General features: G+C 36.3%; 2 protein-coding genes and 2 non-coding genes across 4 annotated transcripts; 1 reads left to right on the top strand and 3 right to left on the bottom strand.

Annotated features, from left to right (window-relative positions):
- On the bottom strand, positions 1-3,874 carry LOC135153268 (sperm axonemal maintenance protein CFAP97D1-like). Its single transcript, XM_064095770.1, has 5 exons — positions 3,772-3,874; positions 2,965-3,154; positions 1,917-2,040; positions 783-928; positions 1-142 (listed from the first exon to the last, which is right to left on the bottom strand). The coding sequence occupies exons 1-5, from the start codon at positions 3,872-3,874 to the stop codon at positions 1-3; spliced, it is 705 nt and encodes a 234-aa protein (XP_063951840.1).
- Positions 3,875-4,494: 620 nt separating this feature from the next.
- On the top strand, positions 4,495-24,395 carry LOC135155916 (cation channel sperm-associated protein 4-like). Its single transcript, XM_064106402.1, has 17 exons — positions 4,495-4,626; positions 5,537-5,592; positions 6,313-6,352; positions 7,199-7,309; positions 8,966-9,070; positions 11,589-11,751; positions 12,884-12,956; positions 13,167-13,225; positions 14,343-14,453; positions 15,505-15,569; positions 18,680-18,784; positions 20,307-20,394; positions 20,872-20,957; positions 22,504-22,611; positions 23,146-23,204; positions 23,530-23,887; positions 24,204-24,395. Exons 1-17 carry the CDS (start codon positions 4,495-4,497, stop codon positions 24,393-24,395), a joined length of 1,911 nt encoding a protein of 636 aa, XP_063962472.1.
- On the bottom strand, positions 9,585-9,658 carry TRNAN-GUU (transfer RNA asparagine (anticodon GUU)). Its single transcript has one exon. It is a non-coding gene; the product is annotated as a tRNA-Asn (tRNA).
- TRNAN-GUU (transfer RNA asparagine (anticodon GUU)) lies at positions 9,958-10,031 on the bottom strand. Its single transcript has one exon. It is a non-coding gene; the product is annotated as a tRNA-Asn (tRNA).

Below are 24,395 nucleotides of genomic sequence, written 5' to 3'. Positions count from 1 at the left end.
TCAGCTGACTCCACATCCATTGGCGCCATTTTTCTTTGCTTGTTGGCTCTGTTTGGTTGATCGATGTGAGGCCCGTTTTTTCTTGTTGTTTGTTTCCTTGGTTTCTTCCCATTTCTTTGAGAATTTTTCCATTGAAGACATCCTAATTAAAAAACAAAAAACAGAAAATAGTGATTATGAGTTTTATTTCAAAGTGATGATACAGAAAGCATAAATTGGCAAAAAGAAAACAATCAAACTTTTAAAAAACATGTGTATATCTTTTTTATCATTTTGGTTGTTCATTAAAGAACATACTGCAAGATCTATAATAGAACATTTTGCCTCCATTCATGTTGGCGCACGGAACTCTTGTCCATTAGCCCCTCATGCACCCCACCGCATGCCCCCACTGGGTCCGGAAGGGGCATTCTAGATCTTTAGATCTTAAATAATAATTGAATGCAACATTATGATGCGCTAGTAAAGACATTAGGTGATTTCAGGTGCAGTGTTAACTTTTCGGTGCTGGTGTTAAGGCGATTTTTACATCAGAACATCACCAAAATATATATTAGTCTTTACTCTTGGAACAAGTATCACTTGGTCTTGGAGAGGTATAAGAGCTATATAATGTAGAAAATTGGCTTCCAACATCAACACCGAACTTGACATCACTAACAAAACTGATCATACTTTGAAAGCATTGCATTGAAATTTGATTTAAAACATTCTACCCTCCCCTGTAACTATATGATCAAAATGTGAATAATCACATTAAGGACTTCGTACATTTTTCTTACATGCTTTTATTCCTTGGTTCGTAGTGAGAGTCGTTTCGATCATTGTGATGTGCTCTCCTGTTGCTATTCCTCTTGTTCCATTGGTCATATGCGCTCTCATACCACTGAGGGTACTTAGCAATGTTCTTCATATACATCTTGTTAAGCTATATGAAAAGAAGGAGAAAAAACAGGATGAAAATGCTGTCACAAAAAATCAATTATACAATGTAATATTAATGACGACATGTTGTTTAAGTTCATCACTTTAATAGCTATTTTTTTAAATAAGTTTTTGAAACTTTTAATAAGGTTGTTTGAAAATTAAAACATTGATTAAAAGTTTGCATTCCTTTTACATTTGATAATAATGGGTTCATATCTTATGTAGATTACAGTACGTGTTTAGTGACGCCTAGGTAAAGTAGCAATAAAGGTTTGCCTGTTAGTCTGTACCATAGGTCTGTATACAAATGCCTATATACAGCACTAAAGTAAAGCCCAATCCACCACTACCACATCCACCTCTAATTCTGACACCGGGTTATGTTCCGAAATCACATTTGCATTTCAGCATTTGAAGCAATGATGAGAAATACTACAATACATAATATTATAAACAATATATATTAAGAAGGAATTTAAAAAAAATAACGAAGTATAAAGTTTTCTTTTACATATTTACGTAACAGTTAACTGCCATGGTTAACAAACACTGCCATGAATGGATGCGTGAATTTTTCTTCACGTGGAATATTCAACAAAGAATCTATCGAAAAAAAACTTAACTGCCATGGTATAATAACCCAAAGTGCAGGCAGGAATTTGTTTAGGACAAAAACTGTAAGTATGGTCAGAATTAAAGGAAGAGGAGAAGGAATGAAGTTATGATAAAATTAAAGAAATAATGAATGAATGGATGGATGGATGGATGGATGGATGGATGGATGAATGAATGAAAGAATGAATGGATGGATGGATGGATGAATGAATGAAAGAATGAATGGATGGATGGATGGATGAATGAATGAAAGAATGAATGAATGAAAAGATGGATGAATGGAATAAAATGATAAACTAATGACATATTTAAAATTAATACATTTATGAAACAAGAACATGAAGAACATGAAGAATGAAAGTATCAACTTATACCGTCCACTCATCCTCCCACTGGTGGTGACTGTATGTCGCTTGCTTTGACAAGATTCTTCTCATTATCGCTTGATTCTCATGCGTCACTCGAAGCAGTTCGCGTTGACGAGCCATGCGATTTAAACTGCATTGGATATAGATGTGTAATCAACAAAAATGGCTATACAGTTATGGTGAAAACGTGTTGGTGGAAAATGCAATTAGATTTGACACCCTGAATTTTGCTTCTATTTTTTTTTGTCACTTGACTTACTAAAAGGAAAATGCGGGCCTATTCAGATATACACATGCCATCCTCCCATTGTTATTTTCTTCACTTTTACTCAACTCATTTGCCTCTACTTCTTCCTACAGATCTATTTTTTTTCTTTATTACATTTGTGTCTGAGAACAACCACGCTTCTAGAGTAAGTAAGTAGAAATCAATATGTCTTTCTATTCTGACCTCTTTTTTTCTTCTTCTACCTCTTCTATAAATTTCTCCTTCTGCCCCTCATTCTACCCGTTCTTTTTTCATTTTTTTAATTCTTCCTCTTTCCTCTCCACATCTTTCCTCTTGCAATAATATTCATAATAAGTGTCAACGTTAAATGTGATTAGCACTAGACCTTAATGCATTGAGGAGAAATGTTACAGAATACTTCGGTGATCATTGCCCATTACAATTTACCCTGACCGTTCTCCTCTTACCGGACTTATATCCCTTCCTCACCAAGCAAGAAATACCATGAACCTACTTATTCTACAATTCTTGCACAAAATGCATCTCTCTCGCACGGACTTAATGCAATGCAACTAAACATTTTCTCGACTAAATGTCTTCATTACATTCAAATTAAGTACAGCTCTTTATACGCTGTGAATCTCTGAAACAATGGAGGAAGGATACAGAAGAAGTAGGTTGCAAATAAAATTAGTTGGATTCAATGAAATTATGGAACGCATCCATGTATAAGAGAACGATCCAGTTACATCTCGGTGCTTTTCCCGATTCCCTGTCTCCGAATAAAGATAACAATATACCACCGGTCCAATCCCCTTTTCTCACCTCTTGCAATCATAGAAGTTCTTATTATCGACGTTGCCTCTTGTTAGCATGATGAGACACATCTTCTCCAAGAGGATTCGATTATCCCTCTCAATAATGGTCAATCTCTCTTCCTCCATCTGCATCTTCTTCAGTTTAAGATGGAGATGAACGTAGGTCTTCGGCGGCTTGTCATCAATTACTGGCTTGGCTGCAACCGTCAAAATACAAAAAAAAAATGAAAGAGGTGTAAAAAATTAATTTCATTTTTTTGTCGGAAAAGTTCATAAAAGTCGATTTGAATGATATGCATAAGATTGTAACAATTCGCATGCCATGGGAAACATTCCTAGGGAATGTGTTTGAAAATAGATAGATCTAACGTTAGATAATGACTAGTGATATTCATAAAGTTAAATTGCCGCAAAATAAACCTATAGATCTGTCTCACTGTATGATCATATGACTGTATCTACTTCCTTGTTATGATGCTACCGGTGACTACATATGCCGCCTATTAGCATCGATAGGTAGGCCTAGATGTTATGTTACTATACTAGACTCTGCTAAGTAAGACTAACAGTTAGATAATGACAAGTTAACTTAGGCCTAAGGAGACCCCCCCCCCCCCACCCGTTCCTGTAACGTTAACGTTAGTGTTATGTTCCTTGCCTTCTCCCCCTCGGCCTAATATTTTGTGTTATCTGCCCAGACTCGCCTCATCTCCTCCCCTTATATCTGTCTCCCTCCCCCTCTCATTTTTCTGTCTCTGTTTCTGTCTGTCTGTCTATCTGTCTGTCTCTCTCTCTCTCTCTCTCTCTTTCTTACCATTCTGAACCTTCTGTCGATGGGTATCGAATCTCCTCTCATCCCATCTTTTCTTCAGCAATTTGTTGTTGGCAGGGGTGATCGGCTGGTAAGCTCGATGCATATTTAATTCCTATGTGTACCAGTTTCTCCACTTCAAAGTAATTAAAAAGCAAAGAAATGGTGTTTGCGGTGTTTTGTTCCCTTGTTCCCTTACCGCTCTGCTCTTTCTTTGCTTCTTGTTTTTACGAGATCGAGAAAAAGGGACCCTTGTCATTCGCGACCCATGTTCTTGTGATGTGACATTTCGTGACGTTTTTGCGTGCCCATATTTTGTTATGATTTTGTACGCGCACATTTTATGACGCACGCGCTATAATCTTTCATGCGCTTTAAATTGAATAATTGTGCATATTTCATGGCGCGTACAATTGACAACAATGATAAGCGCAATGATGTAATGCATCGAGATAATTTTTGAAGTTTAATTGAGAGGACAAATTGTCAAATGTTGGGGATTATCTCGAAATCATCGTCGTGACGTCACGTGATCTGTTAAGGGATTATTATCGAAGTATGGAATTGGAAGTGATCCTTTCAGACTGGAAAACATAGCAATATTTCATCTACTGTCGTATATTCTGTTGATAACCCTGCCTCTGTTCGTCACCCTGACCATCATCGTCTTCTTTCCCGACATCTTGATCACTATCCTCCCTCATCTCGAATTTTTAATATTCCACGATGAAGGGTGATGAGACGGGAAACTTGACGGGTGACGAGAAGGAGGTTGAGACTTTGCAGAGCCCCATGGCCATGGGCTGGGTGCGACGTGCCTCCAAACAGGTCGAAAGTGCGGGAGTAGCTTTCAGAAAGGTAAATTGTATGGGACTTTGTCTTTGGCATAAGCTAGAGACGAATGGTGTGAAGATGTTTGACGGTAGGCCTATATTCAGGGGCGGATCCAGGATTTTCCAGAAGGGGGGCACAATTCCCCAAGGAGAAAGTTTGCAATTGATTGAAATATTTTCTTGGAATTCCCCTCAAGTGTTATATCGAGATCTAACTTAGTTTAGGTTACAATTCTCCCGATTTTCGCTCTAAGAAAAAGAAGAAGAAAAGGGAGCAGCATATTTTTGCCCCTTATTGATTTTTTTTTCTTCAATCCAACTTTCTGTTTATTTTGAGGTAGATTTTTAAGCCTACGTGGGAGATTTTTTTCTATGTTACATGCAGTAACTCTATGGCCCGTATTCTGAACTCAGGTTTAATTAAACCCTGTCTTAAAGAAAGTGTTGTGGTTTAACCGTGGAGAGCCAATTGGGGCACAAATCCCTAACAGTACACATCCAATATATTGACTCATATCACACCCAAATTGTTCATAATTCTCTTGGAATGATAACTGAAGTATTTTGTAGTATTTTCCTCATTATGAAAGCAAAGGAAACAAAATAGTAAACATAAGAAATATACAACATAAACAGAATTTTCAAATTTTCGGCTGCCATAATTTTAGCACAGAGTTAGACCGTGGTCTAAGTTAATCTTGACTTCAGAATAAGGGCGATGAATTCTTTTAAGTAGGCTAGGTCCTTTGTGCCTCCCGGATTTCCAGGGTACAACGTAATGAAATATAGATCTATACAATTTATCAGGTGTATCACTAGCGAAATCATGAATAATTTTCAATTCTGTAACTGGACATACCGGTAATGGCTCATAACCTATTCAGCATATTTCTTTGTTCACTTCTCCAATTTAATGTATCGTTTTCTCTCGATAGATTGGATTGAAAAAAAAGTTGGCGAACAAACTTGGATCAAAGAAGAAAACTGAAACGTAAGATTACAAGTTTTTGTCAAATAATTTCCACAGGGATGTGGTAAATGGAGACCATTTTTGTGATTATTTTTATCTCTTAATAATACATGTGACTGCGTTGTCAGGTCAACTTTATTACAATCTGCATGCAGAATGAAAATCTACGCCAAATAATTGGCAAATAAAAACTGACAAAATAGGCTAATATCACAGAGCGGTAGGTTTCATATTTTTAATCAACATTTAGGAGGAAATTAATACTTTAGATTAAAAAAATCAAATTGGTAATGTGCAAAACAACAACTACAACAACAAAAGAAACAAAAGCGCAAATTCGATTGATGATTGGTATCAGTAAAAATGCATTTGATTTGAAACTTTTAGTCTACTTTCTAGTTGTCGTTTTGTTTTGTTTTGTTTGTTGTTTGTTGTTTTTGTTTATGTTTTTGTTTTTTATTTTCGCTTTCAGTATGGTATTTAATTTTCCATCACAAACGTAAAAGTCTAACATAAAGATGAGTAGTGCAAGCTTCCAAAGCAGTAAGTATTTTATCAGGAGATAATGTGCCAAGGAGTAGAAGAAGAAACTGAGCCGTTCGTTGGGATGAGTTTTTTTTTGTTTTTTTTTGGGGGGGAGTGGGGAGGGGGAAGTTTCCATTATAATATAATCCCTCCTCTCGTGCATACATCAATTCAATCTTTCATGTTGATTTGTTTTTCTTTTTTTTATGTCATCAGAGACGAAACTCCTCGCCTGTTCACATTTGATCCAAATGCTGTAAGTATATACACTGTATACGTCATTAATCATTAGTTATCATTGTTTGGAGGTCGACATGAGCGGAAATCTGTCCCCAACGGTAGGGGGGACCAGGACCTGGAAAATTTGACAAGCAAAAAAAAAAAGTTTTCACCCAAAATGTAAGGTCATTTTATCCAAAATACATGTATTATTTCGATTGTGAAGTGATGTATTTTTCTCCATCATAAAAGACCAAAAATAATAGGGGGACATTTGATATTGTGTCCCCCACCATTTTTGGTAGGGGGACACGTCCCCCCTGTCCCCCCTGGGATTTCCGCCCATGGAGGTCGAGATAAAATTATGTGATGCTTTCCTGGCTTTAGTTTTCTAGCAGAACATAGTTTTTCAAAGCATACCAAAAATATATTTGTTTTCTGCATTCATATCTATTTTATTTTTTTTTTTTGAATATTAGTTTGATATAAACCCTATTAGTAGACCCTATACGCATTTACATTATATGCGTATCTTAAGAAAACTTTGAAATAATTCTATGAAATATACTTATAATATCCTTAATTCTTTTCCACATATTTGTATTGAAATATGCCTCTTTAAGCAAATGACAATATGAATGTCAACATATGTCCGCTTGAGAGAACACCAGTTACTTTAAAAAAAAAGGTTCGTGAAAAAGTATTTGCGCAAAATTTGGAAAAAGTTATATTGATAAAAACAACCGTTATTAAGCGTAGAATATTCTTAAAGATGTTTCTTTCCGCCTAACTTGTTTCCTTGTGAACCAACCCCCAAAACAAAACACATTTTGGCACTGTGTATTACGCATACTGAATGATCATTGTCCCTCCACTGATACAGATTGAACGCGGTGCAGATTTTTGCGATTTGTTTGAGACAGACGAGGTCGAAGAGGATTTTAACGACGTCGTTGAACTCGATGATGAACGGGTGGAAGAGGTCGTCTCTCAGGTCAGATACATAACAAACATGTATCTCATTTGGAAAATCAAATTGCGTGTTTTTAAGGACCCCGTAGGGTGACATGACATTGTTTATTTTCCTTTAACTCGTTCTAACGACTTACATTTATAAGTTGAGGGAAATATAGTCGAGGGGATGAGTCATAAATTTAGGGAACGAGTTAGTAAGTCGTTGGAACGAGAAAAAAATGTCATGTTACCTAAGGGGCGCCGTATCTTTCGACGTTGGCTTTGGAAAAACGCGGTTTATTGGGACACGGGAAACACATGTCTCCCCTTCCCCTTCCATGTTGGCATTGTGCCTACCCTCTGGTGATTCATCCCCTGTTGGATTTGGGTGAGTATTGCTTCTCACGGCTTCTACGAAAATTCAAGAGAAAAAAAAGGTGTTCCCACTTTTAATATGTGAATGCGTCAAAAATCAGTCATGCAATATTTGTTATGGGCAAATTTCATCCGTATTTCCAGTCTCTCCATCCTTCCATCTCCCCATTCTTCATCACCACCACCACCTTCATCATCACTGTCACCATCATCATCATCATCATCATTGAAGTCACCATTGCCATCGTCATCAACATATTCATCAGCATTGTCATCAACTTCAACCTCATCATCAGCATCGTCATCCTCATCGTCATCATTCATCAAAATTCATCATTATAATCACCACCATTACTATCATCATGGAATTTGCCACTTCAACCACCACTTTCATCATCAAAGTCACCAATGTCATCGTCATCAACATTATCATCAGCATTGTCGTCATTATTGTCATCAACATCGTCATTAGCATTGTCACCCTCATCGTCATCAGCATCATCATCATCATTACTATCATCCTAGAATTTACCACTACAACCACCACCAACACCACCACTATCATCATCATCATCATCATCAAAGTCACCAATGTCATCGTCATCAACATCATCATCAATATCGTCATCCTCATCATCAGCATCGTCATCATCATCATCAGCATCGTCATCATCATCCTCAACGTCATCATTCATCATTATCATCATCATCAGCAGCAGCAGCATTGTCATCGTCATCGTCATCAACATCGTCATTAGCATTGTCACCCTCATCGTCATCAGCATCGTCATCATCATCATTCATCATTACTATCATCCTGGAATTTACCACTACTACAACTACCACCAACACCACCACTATCATCATCATCAATGTCACCAATGTCATCGTCATTAACATCATCATCAATATCGTCATCCTCATCATCAGCATCGTCATCATCATCATCAGCATCGTCATCATCATCCTCAACGTCATCATCATCATTCATCATTCATCATTATTATCATCATCAGCAGCAGCAGCATTGTCATCGTCATCGTCATTAGCATTGTCACCCTCATCGACATCACCATCGTCATCATCATCATCATTCATCATCATCATTACTATCATCCTGGAATTTATCACTACAACCACCACCACCACCACTATCATCATCATCAATGTCACCAATGTCATCGTCATCATCATCATCATCATCATCATCATCATGACATCACCACCACCACCATCATCATTCCCTTCATCTCTCTCTCTCTCCCTCCTCCTGATCACCACCTCTGCCATCATAACCATTACAATATTTTTCATTCCACAGGAGCTGGTAGGTAAGTTGGTGGATAGCATGTGGTTTCGTGGATTCATTCTCGGTGTAATCGTAACGAATGCTATCCTCATCGGGGTACAGACCAGCCAAGAACTGGTAAGAAAAAAATATGCTTCACAGAGTATTTTGTACAAGCTAATGTTTATATTAGCTTCTATAACCGTATTTTCTATCATTCGTTATTTCTTACAAGTTTTATGAAACAGAAACTCCTGCATTTAGTTTTCATATTTGACCAGTTTGATAAAAATAAGTGCATGGGACTCACGTCACTTACTACACTTGCCAAAGACTTGAGGTTCTAAATGATCTTCATGAATTTTGAATTTTGAAGGTGACAATGTTTTGTTTTAACAGGCATAATTATGTAATATCTTGAAAAATGTGAAAATATGAAAAATATTAATGTGAAAAAATAAGAAAACGATCATTGCCGGCGATCCCGGGGGCGGGGGAGGGACATTCCCCTTAGATTTTAGAACTTTGTATAGAAGCTTTTTGGAGAGGATAGTCCCGTCCTCTCCCCCTCCTCCCCGATGGATAACAAATCTCATAAAATCACCGCCTATGAATACGATGGCGAGAAAGGCAATAAAAAAATATAGAGCTTCGTCCCTGGGTGGGCTTGAACCACCAACCTTTCGGTTAACAGCCGAACGCGCTAACCGATTGCGCCACAGAGACAAGATGCGAGACGTTGGAAAACTAAGAATTACACAACTAAGATTCATATGATCTCAAAATGGGAGCTTGTTATTTTGAAAATGATAAATCTCTTTTTGTTTTCTATACAAAACATGAGCCCCCTGTCATAAAAAAATTACTGTCAAAGTAGTATGTTATACTATGTAAAATACTGAGAAAGAATGAAAACGCAAGTAACAAAGAAATGATGGGGCAAATGCTGACACATTGAACATTTAAAAACAAAAAGAGCGGGGTGAGGGTCGAGAATGAAATATAAAATATTATATAAAAACGAACGTCCCTGGGTGGGCTTGAACCACCAACCTTTCGGTTAACAGCCGAACGCGCTAACCGATTGCGCCACAGAGACAAGGTGGACTTTGAAACTCGGACAAAGAAATATAAGACTAATCGATTCAAAGTCTTTCAAGAAAACACTTAAAGTAAAATTCAAGTCCCTGTGACGATTTGAAAAGTGACTTGTCTGCTTCATGACTGGTGTGTGGTGAATCAATGGACCAGTCATATTGTCACAAAATGAGTTACTCGAGAAGGATCCCTCTTGCGATGTTGCGTTGTAAAGTGCAATTTTTTATTATGTCACGTTTTATCAGTTATTTTGTCAAACTTGCGCGGACCATTTTGTTTATCCTTTCTTCTGGAACGGAGCTACAGGGAGCGGATACCCCCCCCCCCTCCACCCCACCCCCTCACCTTAGTATTTCCACGTAGTGTAAAAGGTGGGGGAAGAAGAAATTAAAAAAAGGGAAGACATGAAACTATCAAAATAGAGACCTGAATCGTTTACATCCATCTATTACCCCTGTTGAAAATATCACCGCTGTGAAAAAAATAACGCCATCATATAGCAGTAGGTAACCACCCCACCCCCTCTGTATAAAGATATAGAGGCCCCGCCTATTATGGTATTAATCCCGTTTCATCACTTCCGCCCCCAAAAATAGAGAACGTGGATAAATTAAAAGCATGACATTTCATTTTTTTTTCTTTAACCTGCACGTGGTCTTGAGATCAATGGGTAATTAGATAGATAGATAGATATATAGATAGATAGATAGATAGATATATTATAATGATATATAACATTTCCGCACCCGTTGAACAATGCATGAACTTTGAACAATAATTTGTTGACTTTAAAGTTTTGTGCTCCTCACGAACATCTAAAAGCCTTGTGTATTCTCAAATAATGAAGTTAAACCACCGTTTACCCAAAATAAAAGAGAGCTGTCTAAAAAAGAGAAGAGTTTTGCACACACAAAAAATGTTGTAAATCGGATGATTATCAATCGAAATTTGCAAATGATAGATTAATGCTATTATCTACACTAAGGTGTAACTTTGGAACAATATCATTTATTTTTTTTGGAAAGACCCCACCCTCGGGAATTAGATACAGTGTTAGAATAGCTGTTATAATGAATCTAATCATGCAAATATGGTCCTCTCTAAATACGGCTGGTGTAACTTTAACTCCTTATATTATTACAGTGTATAGGTATTTGTTTTTAAATTTCTTCCGTATTAATCAATTATTCATAAAACTTCGTTATTATGGATTTTTAATTGATTATATATTTATTTTGTTACCCCTGTCATCAGATTCAATCATTCATTCCATCACCCAATGTATGCACATCCCCCACTCCCCGGGGAGTATTCTAGCCAGTCGCCAATGAGGCGCACATAGTACTGGACAATGACTTTCACATTCTACCGGGTACCCATTAGCACCTGAGTGGAAAGGGCCAAGTGTGGATGAACTTTTTGCCAAGGCACGCTTTATATATACGTTTGGATTCGAACACACGACCCTTTCATTAAAAGACGAGAGTCAGAACCACTATACCACAGTCCTTTCAAGTGCAATTACGAACAATTGTGACTTTTTAAAATTAATTTTCAGTCTCAGAAGTATGCCTGGCTTTTCTTCATCTTCGACTACACTGTCTTGAGTATCTTTGTGTGTGAGTTGATTCTCAAATGGTATAATGGGTTCACCATCTACTGGAAGATCGGATGGAATATTCTGGATTTTTTCATCATTGTCATCCTCTTACTTGGACCAAGTGAGTAAAGATACCATGGTAACTGGGAAGGGGCATACGGAATGAAGCTATAATTTTTGATAATTATATATTTTGATTTTTTATTTGATTTGATTTATTTATTTCCACATTCCAATAACGAAAGTATATACAAGAGTAATCATTTTTTTCTTAGCATAAAAAAAATAAGCAAATGACATAATGAATAACATATGCATATATACATTCTAACAATCTAATTGAATTATATTTATACCTGATAATTTTTATTATTATTAAAACAACTAGCATAAAAAAATATATATATACATATATTGACATAATACATTTTGAAATGTGGGAGACCTTCATCTTAAGCTTCGAGCTTGAAATTGATAAAGGCCTCAAAAGGCAGGGGCGGATCCAGCTTTTTATAAAGGGGGGGGTTGGGGTGGTATGCGAGGGAGCGTAGCGACCGAGTCCAAGCGAGCGGAGCGAGCGAGGGGGGAGGGGGGTGTCCCCCCTCCCACAGTAGGGAAATTTTTCGAAAATCTGTGTGAAAATGGCGTTTTCTTGCATCTAAAAATGATAAGATTTAAAAAAATGGTCCCCGGATTTTTTTTTTTGGGGGGGGGTTGCAACCCCCCCAACCCCCCCTCTAGATCCGCTTCTGAAAGGAAAGGGGAAGGAAAACCAGACAAACGGTTCAATAATATATATTACGGTGTAGTCAGTAGATTATTATTTTGTAAATAGTCAATTACCAGACCTATGGTAAATTTGCTGATATGCGTTTTTTTTTATAGATCAATTAATGTAAATTGAAACGAATATTACTACCTCTCAGAGCCTACGTTTTATATTTCGGCCTTCCTCTTCATCTTCATCTTCGTTTGTTTCGTCTGCTTTCATCTTTACATTTCCTATTCATCATCACCATCATCGTCATCATCACCATCATCATCATCACCACCACCAACACTACCGCTATCCATCATTATCATTATCACCCCCGCCACCATCATTATCACCATCATCATCATCATCATCGTTATTGTCATCCGCATGCACTACCATTGCCCCATAGCATTGCAACTAGCACCACATCAATCACCATTCCTTTCTCCGTCTTATTCCCTATTAACTTTTTAAGACTACTGTTTTACTTTTACAGCTCTCAAATTCTTGGGAAGCAGTCGCATCTTGAGAATTCTGAGAGTACTTAGGGCTTTCAGAAGTCTCAGAAGGTATGTCAATCTAAATAGATCCTTTATCAGTATGATCATTGTAATTAGGGTGGTTGGATGGGGGGGGGGGGTCTACCGATGATTATATACATGTAGCTGGCGTACTACAGTCATGTACTATGTAAGATTATAATAATATTTTGTCTCTTTATCCATTAACAATGTTAAGCACGCACTTATTTGTTTTCTTTTATTTTTGTTTAATGTCAGTGTGAGTGCCTTAGCCGGTCTCTCTGTTGTGGTGCAAACGATATTTCAATCAATCCCAGGTTAGTATCAAAGTATGACAAAATAAAATAAAGTCTCAATAAATGAATGATAGATTGTTATCTTTAATGAGATGTTCATATCTTCTTTGATCTGTATTCCTTTTGCATACAGAATTTCGTTAAACGCAACTAAAGATCAAGTCTCGAATGCAAGCGTTTGATGGTTGAAAATAAGGTTGCGTTTGATTGCAACGCTTCCTGATTATGTACTACAGGAATATGTGTCATCATGCTCATGAAGAAAAAAAACATTATATACAGAATTTCTTTGATAAACATGCTGTTGGTCAATCAGATTCGAACTGCTCTTCTGATGTCGTGTGCTATGTGTCCCAATAATTGCCTTGACTTATTTAACAGTTATGATCCATCTAACACAGGGTATGCTTTGTGCAGGAGAGGGGGGGAGGGAATGTACCCCTTCCCTGGATCTGCGCTTGATTGCATGTACATGAATATATTAAATGATTTTAATCAATGAAAAAGGGAAAAAATAAGACATTTTTAGAAATAATATCAATTTGTGGAATTCATCGTACACAGCAAAATCGAAAGCGGTCTATGCTGATCGAGAGATCAAATCAAAAGGGGCGTCATTATATCTTATTTGTAAACATTTACTAGTACATCTAAGTTTATATTATTGAACCTTTTCCAATAAACATTTCAGTTAGACTCGACTCTTTGTAGAAGAGGGAGGGGGTCACTGGAAACCCTGGAACTTTCCACCCACAAAGCTAACATGAACGACTTTCCTCCTTTATTTCTTATCGATATATTATATTTTTAAATTTTTGTTTGCTTTTGGAGAGCGGCGGGGTTCCGCGGAACCCACACAGTAAAAAGAAAAAGAAAATAGTACATTGTTTAAGCCTATATCACTCTAACAACAAGTTATTTAAACTTGTTTGTAATTGTTTAAAATATTCAAACAACTTGTTTAAAAAGTGACGGGCTTAAATAACGTGCTTAAAATTTTAAACAGCGTTTTGCAGGGAACCTCCCTGGCTACGGCCCTGTTGGGCACTGAAAAAAATATGATTTTAAATATTAGAAGCTTCAAATTCTTTTCGATCAATTTTTGTTTGTTAGTTTGTTTGTTTTGTTTTTCTGACAGACATGTCGAACATCGCATTCCTCCTCCTCATCCTCATGGTTGTTTTTAGTGTGGTGGGTGTGTATCTCTTTGGTGATGAATTCCCAGCTCACTTCGGCAATCTTCAAACGGGTGAGTCATATACACACCAAATATATAGTGATGTTAAATCTAACACCAATCGTTGTTCCGAGAGTATTTCTATTTATTTCCACACTATTTGGTATTCAGTTCAAACTCTCATATAACAACTACAGTGCGTAGCAAAAAAAAAGTTTACACTTTGAAAAAGCCCTGGAAATTAAAAAATATACAACATGTGGGTAATTTTGTCACATATAATCTTGGGTTTGGGTCTCATCTATCCAATAAAAGTAAAACTTTTGACAGAATGTTACACTTGGGTGAGCACTGTCCATTTCTGTAAAGCTCGCAGACATGCTCGTTTTCGCGCTGTGTCAAGGGGAAAGGGCGAAATCAAACTTATGGGGGAGTGGGGTGGGGCGCAATGCACTCTTCGAAGTGTTTTGGGCAAGGAAACAAGTTAAAAAAAGGTAAAAGATATCTTCAAATCCACGTGTTCTTCATGATTAAGGTCTACTTTTATTCGCATAACTATTTCAAAGTTCTGCGCAAATCATTTTTCACTAACTTTTCAAAAGTAAGTGGTGCTCACTCAAGCGGAAATATTTTTCGACAGTTATATCGTCATTTGCCTAAATGGATCTGTACCAATGTTAAAATGTATAATTTTACAGGATTTTTTTTTAAGTGTAAACTTTTTTTGATACGCACTGTAGAGTATGGCTCTCTAAAAACTGCCGCCGTGGTTGATTTTTACCGTGTATTATTGTTATCAATCTATAAAATGCAAATACACAATGGTATTTTAATATATTTTTTTACATTACATTGTGTACATTTCGTTTTACATTATTTTATTGCCTACACTATTTTATAGACATTATTCTTCATAAAGAGTAGTGTAGCTCTATCGGGAGGATGCACCTAAACAGAGTGTATTGTGTCGTATAGTCTGATCAACTTAGTTACAGTTGAGTCACATCATCATTATTGTTGTTACTGTTTTGTTCTGTTTTGTTTGTTTGTATTTTTGTTTAGGTGGATGCGATAGAGTAACGTTTCATCGTTCATTAACAATAATTGTTGTTTTCTTTGGCAGCCATGTTTACTCTCTTCATCTGCGTAACTCAAGATGGTTGGATGGGGATATTTGATAGATTTAAGGTAAGAATATTTAGATCATGTCGACACGTAGACATTTCAGGTAGCGATAGCTATTAAAGAACGAAGTAATTTATTTGGTGAATTATCGGATGGTCTAATACCACTTGGTCTTCTTATCAGTTCGTCCAACTTCACATAGTCTAAACTCATTTCGTTTACAACCAGTTCGTCTAATATCCAATTCGTCTAATTTCCATTTGGGCTAATAACCAGTTGGGCTAATTTTCACTTGGTCTAATATCCAATTCGTCTAATTCCCACTTGGTATAATATTCAATTCGTCTAATGAGCAGTTGGGCTAAAACCATTTGGTCTAATTTCCAGTTGGTCTAACACCACTTGGTCTAATTTTCACTTCGGCTAATTTCCACTTGGTCTAATTTTCATTTCGTCTAATTGCCACATGGTCTAATGACCGTTTGGTCTAATTTCCACTTGGTCTAATTTCCATTTAGTCTAATTTCCACTTGGTCTAATATCAAATTGGTCTAATGACCACTCGGTCTAATAGCCAAATGGTCTAATGACCACTTGGTCTAATGTCCAATTGGTCTAATCGTCACTTGGCCTAATTTTCATTTGGTCTAATTCATATGCACACTTGGTCTAATGTCCATTTATTCTAATATAACATCATTTATTTATTTTGATCTAGAATTAACAAATATGGTACGTTATGGATAAATACCATGCATAAGTTAATACATGTCGCCAGGATCCGGAGGGGTATAGAGCTATAGCCGGGTTAGGGCTGGTGGGCGCAAACCCTCACCGTGAAGGCCTATCGATGACGAGTCGCACATCAAATGAATTATTCTAATCAAATATAATTCTTATAATTAGGCATATATATCGATTATATAGATGATGATGAAAAATCATATCATACTCATAATCATTACATCACCGCATGCACATTTACAGAACAATAAGTTGGGGACCTTGTACCTTATAATGGTCGAATGTCGGGGTTTCATCAGAATAACATTATTATAAAGAAAGTAAATATAATGTAATCGATTGTGTGGATACGTATCTGGTAAACATGTTTATGCCTCTTTAAAATCATTGTTATGCACCATTACGGACGATACTTGAACTTGATGGAAAATAAGCAATAGTTATGCAGTTTGGGGGATTCCAAAAGTTACAAAGCCATTAGATCATGTAATTTTGTTATGAATAATTTGTTTAGTTATTTCAATATTTAGTTTTGAGGCAAATAACAGAACAGTTAGATACAGTTAGATAACACTATACAGTTTTATTGGGTTAGCTGCGACAACATCACGGCGACCATCTTGGTAGCAGCCATGACTCATTCTGACATGTAATAACATTGTAAAGCCTACGCTTGCAGACCTTTATCAGTTATCACCACAGTAGTCATTCATCTTATTTATCTTCTCATTATGTTTTTTGTTCTACTTCTTCGGCTCCTCTTTAAAATGGATTGGCAGGGTTCTCAGCCCATCAGGGAAATCAAGGAAAATCAGGGATTTTTTTTAAACGTTTTTCCAGTCAGGGAAATCAGGGAATTGCCTCAAATCAGGGTAAAATGCCTCAAATGAGGGCAAAATCACGGAATTTTGATCGGCCCAAGAGTCGAAAGCACGATAGTCAGTCAGACTCTGTTATATTTTGTTGTATATTAAAACAACGTTCATTGAATGACATGGTGTTTTTTTCAGTGTTTTTGTTTACTACAGTACAAGTATAGACCTACTGGTACAAATGATTAACAATAATAATATGCCTATATACATGTATAACAAAATAATAATAGGCCTACATGCAATTCACTGCAACAACTTAAAAAACATGAGAAACTGGGAATGGGTTTAAATAATTATCAGGGAATTTTTAAACTTCATCAGAGAAAAATCAGGGATTTTTGTTTTCTTGAAAAGCTGGGAACCCTGATTGGGTTAAGCCAGCCGTTAACTATCTACAGTAGATCGTATACATAGAGGTGGATAAATAAAAATCGTAATTTTTCCACCTCTGTGATCGTATATTAGCGTTATTTTACAGAAAAAAAGCAAATTATATTATTTTTCACCAAAACCTTAAAAAATACCCTGAAACAGACGAAAAATCCCCAAAGTTGATAGGTGAAAGTTTGAACAATATCGGACAAACAATTAGAAAGTTATGAATTTCTAATAGTTGTTAATATAGGTAATCACTATACCCATGGAGACTTCAAATTGGCCACATATGTGATGTCATATAGTGATGTAAGGCAAGGACTACTCATCCATGTACTCCAATACATAAAATGGCTAAAATTTCATTTTTTTCAAAAAATTTACTTCAAATTATATTTTTCTTTCATGAGGACATAAAACAATATACTTCCTAGGCTATATTTACATTACAGTCCCAGGGGAATGGGTACTTAGGAGAAAACCACAAATAACTGATAATAAAGTATGTGGCCTATGGGAAAGTTGTCATTGTGCCTTGTCATAACTTACTAACCCAGTTGCCAATTTGAAATCTACATGGTCTTAGGGATCTCAATTTTAAAACAGCAATAACTTTATTATTGCTTGTCTAATTTCTCTCAAACTTTCACCATTCTGTTTTATTTATTCTTCTCCTTTCCAATACAACATTTTATGACCAAGGCTGGATTCTCCTTTAATAGTTGTCTCTTCAATTTTTCTCACAAAATGTGTTCGCCTACTTTTTATCTGCAGTTTATAAAATCAATTTATGTATTTTAATATTTTATCTATTTATTTTTTTATTTATTTATATATTATTAATTTATATATTGATTGTTTTATGTGTGTTCACATCATTCACAATCATAATGAAAATACAGAGATTAGCTGTGAATATAATTGTTCATTGCATGATGGAACACACAAAGCTCTTGCAAAATAAGCCTGAAGTTTAAACTGATGTATATCTTAATTCTTCTTGGAAGAAAGTACTAATTACAGTAGAAAAAAGATCAATCTATCCATCTGGACTTTCTTTTATTTTTTTGGAGAACAGTTTCACTCAAGCTTGACGCGTGAGTGATTTTGTAAAAAAGCACTATAACTTTACTTTAAACAAAGATTACTCATTGATGGTTCTATAAATGTTTCTTTCAGAAATCTAACCACTATATGATGGGAGCTATATACTTCATATTAGCCATCACTATTGGGGCATTCGTCTTTGCCAACCTTGTCGTTGCAGTGGTCGTCACAAATTTGGTAAATACAAAAACTAAAACTGATTGATAAATGATATAATTGTGTTTACCATAAATTACCCCCCCCCCCCCTTCGGGCATTTGCCCATAGAACTTATTTTAAAAAAATCAGAAAAAAAATGTATATTCAGGCGCGGATTCAGGAGAAGCACGCCCTGTTCTTTTGTTCTTACCCTAAACTTGAAAGACTGGGCTATTTTGAAGCCTGAGAAGACTGGGGGCTGATTCCAACCCCCCCCCTTATGATCTCAGCCTTCGACCCCGCAACCTCGAGGAAAATCGGCTCGATCGCGAAATTTTATGTGCGATATTGTTGTGCAGACGATACGCGACAGATCAGTGACTGCGGCGTGGACAAAAAAATATATTATATCGAAGAGATGAATATGTGATCTCAGAATACCAAATTCATTTTAAAATATAAAATGACCAAATAGTACACCCAAGGGTGCAATAATTCTACCTTATCTTAATTATGGGATTCTGACATGGGGTAATGCCTCTCAAACGAGACTCGACAAAGTCTTGCTACTTCAGAAAAAAGTCCTGAGAATAATATGCAATATGTCCTTTAGAGCTCATACGGATGATGACCTGTACCGCTTACAACTATTCCAATTCATGTATCAGCTAGATAGAAACAGTGTTCCTAATGTCTTATAAAAGAAATTTATGAGAAAAAATACTTTGCATTCATATAATACGAGACAGTCAAATGACTATCACTTACCTAAAAGTAGAAAAAATATTTTCTAGCATAACTGTATTTTTCAGAGGACCAAAACTATGGAATTCTCTGGACAGAGTAATAAAAGAGGCAGCTAATCTGAATCGATTTAAATTACTCATCAAAACATTTCTTCTAAATTCTTATTGATTCAATCAAATATTTTGTGAACTTCATACTTATCCACGGTAGTGTTGATTTTTTAAAGTCAATATTTAATTTGGTATATAGTGTATATACATTTGTGTTACAGTGTTTATATCTATATAAATTTATAGAATTTTGCTGATAATTTTTACTCTACTTATATCATATTACCCTTGTATAAAATTTTGATAGGGGGTCTACATCTTACAAGGTTTGCTTATCAGTAGGCCCCTCCATTTTTTTCATTTCATTGGTATGTTTCAATCCTGCATGTGTTATGCAGTTGATGCATCTTTTCATTGTAAGAATGAATTATTACGAAATGTACTTTGAGGACTTGTGGAATATGAATAAATAAATAGAATAAATATAAAATGAAATAAAATGAAATAAAATAAAATAAAATAAATAAATGAATAAATAAATAAATAAGGGGGACCGTGGCAGAAAGAGTATAAAATCAAGCTCAAGGGGTGAGTCTCATGTTCAAAATGAACGTTGAACATGCAGTTTCTAAGAAATGCATTTCGAATGAAACATTGTATGCATGTTGGATGATTCTTCCAATGTAATTGCTATTTTGTCGAATGAGAACCACGCCCTCCCACTCTCCCTAAATAAATTACGGAATGCCACTCTCGTATTACAGGACAAAGCCGTCAAAGAGGTAAAACAAGAGAACAAAATGAGAGAAGATGTCTTGACCACGAGGAACGTCCAAAAAGAAGATGAGCCCGGTAAGCAAATTGCTTTCATGATACATGAAATAAACCTTTATTGAGGCATTTAAAATGAACCAAATACAATGAAATGAAAGAGAGAAATATATATATATAATTATACAGTATATATGAATAAGCAATAGATAATGACGGTGATAACGAAGATTGCAATGATTTTGATGATGATGATGGTGGTGGTGGTGATAATGATGATGATGATGATGAATGTCATTGATATTGAACGATGTCGATGATGTTATAAAAGATGATGACAATGGTAATGATAATGAGGATGGTCATGAGGACGATGACGATGATAATGATGAAGGTGGTGGTGGTGGTGATGACAATGGCAATGATACTGATAATGAGAATGATGGTCAAGATGATGATGGGGATGAGAAGGATGACGATAAAGAACATGTATATTCATTTAAGAGGATATGTTACTTGTCTATCTCTACTGTTTCCTTTCCATTTGATTCAACCAAGATGTTGACAAAGAAGTACCGGTCACAAGCGTTGGAGAGGTCTTGGAAAAAACAGATTTGAGTACTCAGAAGCCGCTACACTTTGGGGTAAGCAAACTGATTCACTGATCTAAAGGCCTAGATTAGATCTATGGTCATCCATGCATTCCCGAGATTGTTCCTTCTTTCTTTGACAAAACTAGCAATGGAATTGGTCAGGCACTGTTTCAAAGATAAGGGGACTATTCTGTATTGTACAATAAATGTACATATGTTTTGTATACGAATAACTAATTAGGCCTATTGTGGCCTCACAGTGTCACATGGATAAAGAATCACATCAACGATGTAGACGGGTGCAAACTTAAGGGGCAGAGGCGTTGATAGGGGATGGGAGGGGAAGGCGATCACCTTCAATAAATTTGACAACTTGTAACAAGCATAATACGCAACGCAGCAATATAAAAACAAAATTGGCATTAAAATATTATAAATATATAAATTTTTCACATTTCGGAGCGTTTTACACACAATATGCAAAATTTTGAATATTTTCCCCCTTTTGTGCCCGAACCCGAAACACGGACCGATGATTCGGAAAAAGGGGAAAGATAGAGATCTGGACGTGCCTCCTAAATCTACAAAGTCGGTTAAACCGACCAAATGTAGACTAGGGAACGTGTCACGAAAAGAACTGTAGGACGATTTATCCGTTAAGTCCTATTTTACCTGACAGTAACTTTAGTAACAGCGCTTCTCGGCCAATCAAATTCGAGGAAAGATATCTGATCTGTCAAACATGGCAGACAGAAATCTTAATGAAATGCTCGGTCTGACGCCCATGACCAGCTGCTGCAGGAACGCTATGGCAGCGCTGGCTATCCGTTTCTAAATCATATATTATAATGGGTTTATCAGGAAGTCTAAAGCTGTGGCGACCATGCAGACGCCGACAGTTAGCATTCAGTCAGTGATCATATACCTTCCTAGAGAATGGTTCTAGGTAAGGAATCATGTCAGGAATTAAAATTTTAAAATGCTACTTAATGCTTAAAATATACCACTTATTCATGTCAGTATAAGCAATTTCAGCTCCCGCTTCGCGTTTAATTGCATCATTTTGTTAATGCAATACATATTACAGTTCATGGATTCAAACAATGCTTGAAATATCAAGTATTTACATCATTACATAAAAAGAATTTGTTCGCGCATCATCTCGCTGGCATTATTGTTTAGTGGTATACATACCTCATGTTAATGATCACAAATGTTTGTTATTTTTTGTTTTCTCTCATTGAATTTGTGATTATATGATGTTTTTAATATTTCTTTAACTTTAAGTACAATTTTTGTTATGGGTTGGCCTCACACAAGGTTTCTTCCTTTTTAGTCATTACCTTCCTCACTTTCTTTAAATTTGATGTTCATTGTATTTACATTGTCTATTTCTTATGTATTTTTATCTTGATCTCTTGAGGAGAAATAAATGAAACTTGAAACAAAGACAAAATGCACCCAATAATTAGCAACTCATACTTCGCCGCTCGATTGCTCCAATCCCTCGCGGCTGGCCCTCCTCAATTCCTGTTCATGTATATGTGTTTACAAACTTTCTTACAAAATTTCTAGTACACTGCATAATTTCCTGCAGGATTTCAAGTTTCTGACGACAGAGAAGTTTCAGAGCTATATTGTCCTCATCTCTGCTCTTGAGGACAACCTTGCTGAATATACGACGATCAGAGATGACCTCGACAAGGTTTGTACGACATAGTATAATGGCGCATGCAAATGAGTACATTTATTATGACTGTGATTTACCCTCACTCTCGAGTTAAGAGTTGGTACAAACTATTGCGAGCAGTAAATGCAAAAAAGAATGTAAACTATGCAATTATTTTGTGGGAATTTTATGTTAGAAATTAATGGGTACGAATAATATGAGGTAGAAATTGATTAAGTTCCAGATATTATCACCAAACATCCGTTTGCAATAATTTTTTATATTTAAATTGAATTAAGTCGAAATGAATTAAATTTATTACAAATTTTCCATGGTATACAATCTTTTCTAATCATTGTAAGATAATCCATAGTGTTTGGCAATTGGAGCAAATAAAAAAGCAGCATGTTAATCGTGGTTAGCCCATATAATTATGCACTTCGATAACGTGTACCTCATGAGAAACATTATTCATCATTTTAATAATTTTAGCAAACCATTATGGAAATAATTATTTGATGACCCTAAAAATTGTCTAATTCATTATTATCCTTTGCACGGTTTTTTCAGATTTTTCGACTCATCTGGGAATTGAACGAAATCGACGATAAAGATGGTGTTGAATCGAAGTTATCCTCTCGCCAACCATCCGAAGCAGCAGCTCCAGAAACTATAGACTTCAAAAGTATTGGGGTAAGAGGAGAGGGAGAATAAAGATAAATTTGAATCCAATATATCAAGCATAAAACTACTGAAGCGATTTGGGGGTCAACTGTTTTTATGTCCGGCTCCGTGAACGATCGATGATGAAGAAGAAAGGGGGCCTAATGAGGATATAAGGAGCAGAAGAAGGAAGATAAAGAAGAAGGAGAAGAAGAATGGTGAGGAGGAGGAGGAGGAGAAGGAAAACAAGTATAAGTTTAGCGGCTAGCAAGGTTTGTTACATAGACTCAGTGGTACATGTTTCGTTTTAACGGCTTTCATTGACAGTTCTAAATGCAAATCCTTTTATATTAAAAAAATCCAGAAAAAAGGAGACATCCTTTCCAATCTTCTGGAACTGGAACAGCGTAAACTGATTTCAACGCGTCATGGGAGCCTCTCTGGTCTTCTTAAAGATGCAGCACGGCTGATCCCGACCAGCAAAGGTACTACCGGACAGCCATACTACTCAAGGCGTTTCTCTAGAGATACCAGCAAACCCAGAAGCAAGACTGACCTAAGAGGATCAGGGACGTCCTTGAAAATTAACCAAGATGAAGTGAGCAAGGGAACATCGCAGTCTCAAGATCGAATGGCTCCCAGGGATGGGGTGAGTTGATTATGGAAGATCTTTGGATCAAGGGCTGAATCATAATAAATATCTAGATTTTGATAACAGCGTAAAACAAAATAATAATAACAGACAGAAAAAAAAATGAAAACTTGGTGCACCTCTTACCACCTATCATTTCGTATCTAAGTTAACTTAAATTTGCCGTGTCATTGTCCAGAATTTCATTTATTTCCCCCTCTTAAAATGGAAAGCAACCCTTTCTCCCGACTTACAGGACTACAATCCCTTTAGTCCCTATTGACATTAAGCAAGGAAATGTGATGTTAATGTCCTTTCCTCATATTTGTTGTAGGTGGAAGAACGTTCTACAGCATCAAATAGTGATCTGAAGTCAAGTGAAAGCACCGAAAGCATTCAAGGGAAAGGTTCTTCAAAGGCCACGATATCACATCCAGAGAACATTGGTACACCATCGTCGAACGATTCTGAGAATAAAGAGGAAGTGACTAGCAATATTGCCGAGGATAAGAGCGAGGAAAGTTGA

The sequence above is a fragment of the Lytechinus pictus genome, chromosome 2 (genome assembly GCF_037042905.1).
Source record: "Lytechinus pictus isolate F3 Inbred chromosome 2, Lp3.0, whole genome shotgun sequence".
Classification (NCBI taxonomy): Eukaryota; Metazoa; Echinodermata; class Echinoidea; order Temnopleuroida; family Toxopneustidae; genus Lytechinus; species Lytechinus pictus.
This window is presented reverse-complemented; position numbering and strand designations above follow the sequence as displayed.

Bases quoted from the DNA above. Each gene is read 5' to 3' on its own strand.
- LOC135153268 (XM_064095770.1), bottom strand. From the start codon at position 3,874: ATGCATCGAGCTTACCAGCCGATCACCCCTGCCAACAACAAATTGCTG. The intron at 3,155-3,771 runs GTAAGAAAGAGA...TGACGGTTGCAG, and splicing joins TCGACAGAAGGTTCAGAATG to CCAAGCCAGTAATTGATGAC. The intron at 929-1,916 runs GTATAAGTTGAT...CTTTTCATATAG, and splicing joins AGTGGGAGGATGAGTGGACG to CTTAACAAGATGTATATGAA.
- LOC135155916 (XM_064106402.1), top strand. From the start codon at position 4,495: ATGAAGGGTGATGAGACGGGAAACTTGACGGGTGACGAGAAGGAGGTT. The intron at 13,226-14,342 runs GTTAGTATCAAA...TTTTTCTGACAG, and splicing joins GATATTTCAATCAATCCCAG to ACATGTCGAACATCGCATTC. The intron at 20,395-20,871 runs GTAAGCAAATTG...GATTCAACCAAG, and splicing joins CCAAAAAGAAGATGAGCCCG to ATGTTGACAAAGAAGTACCG.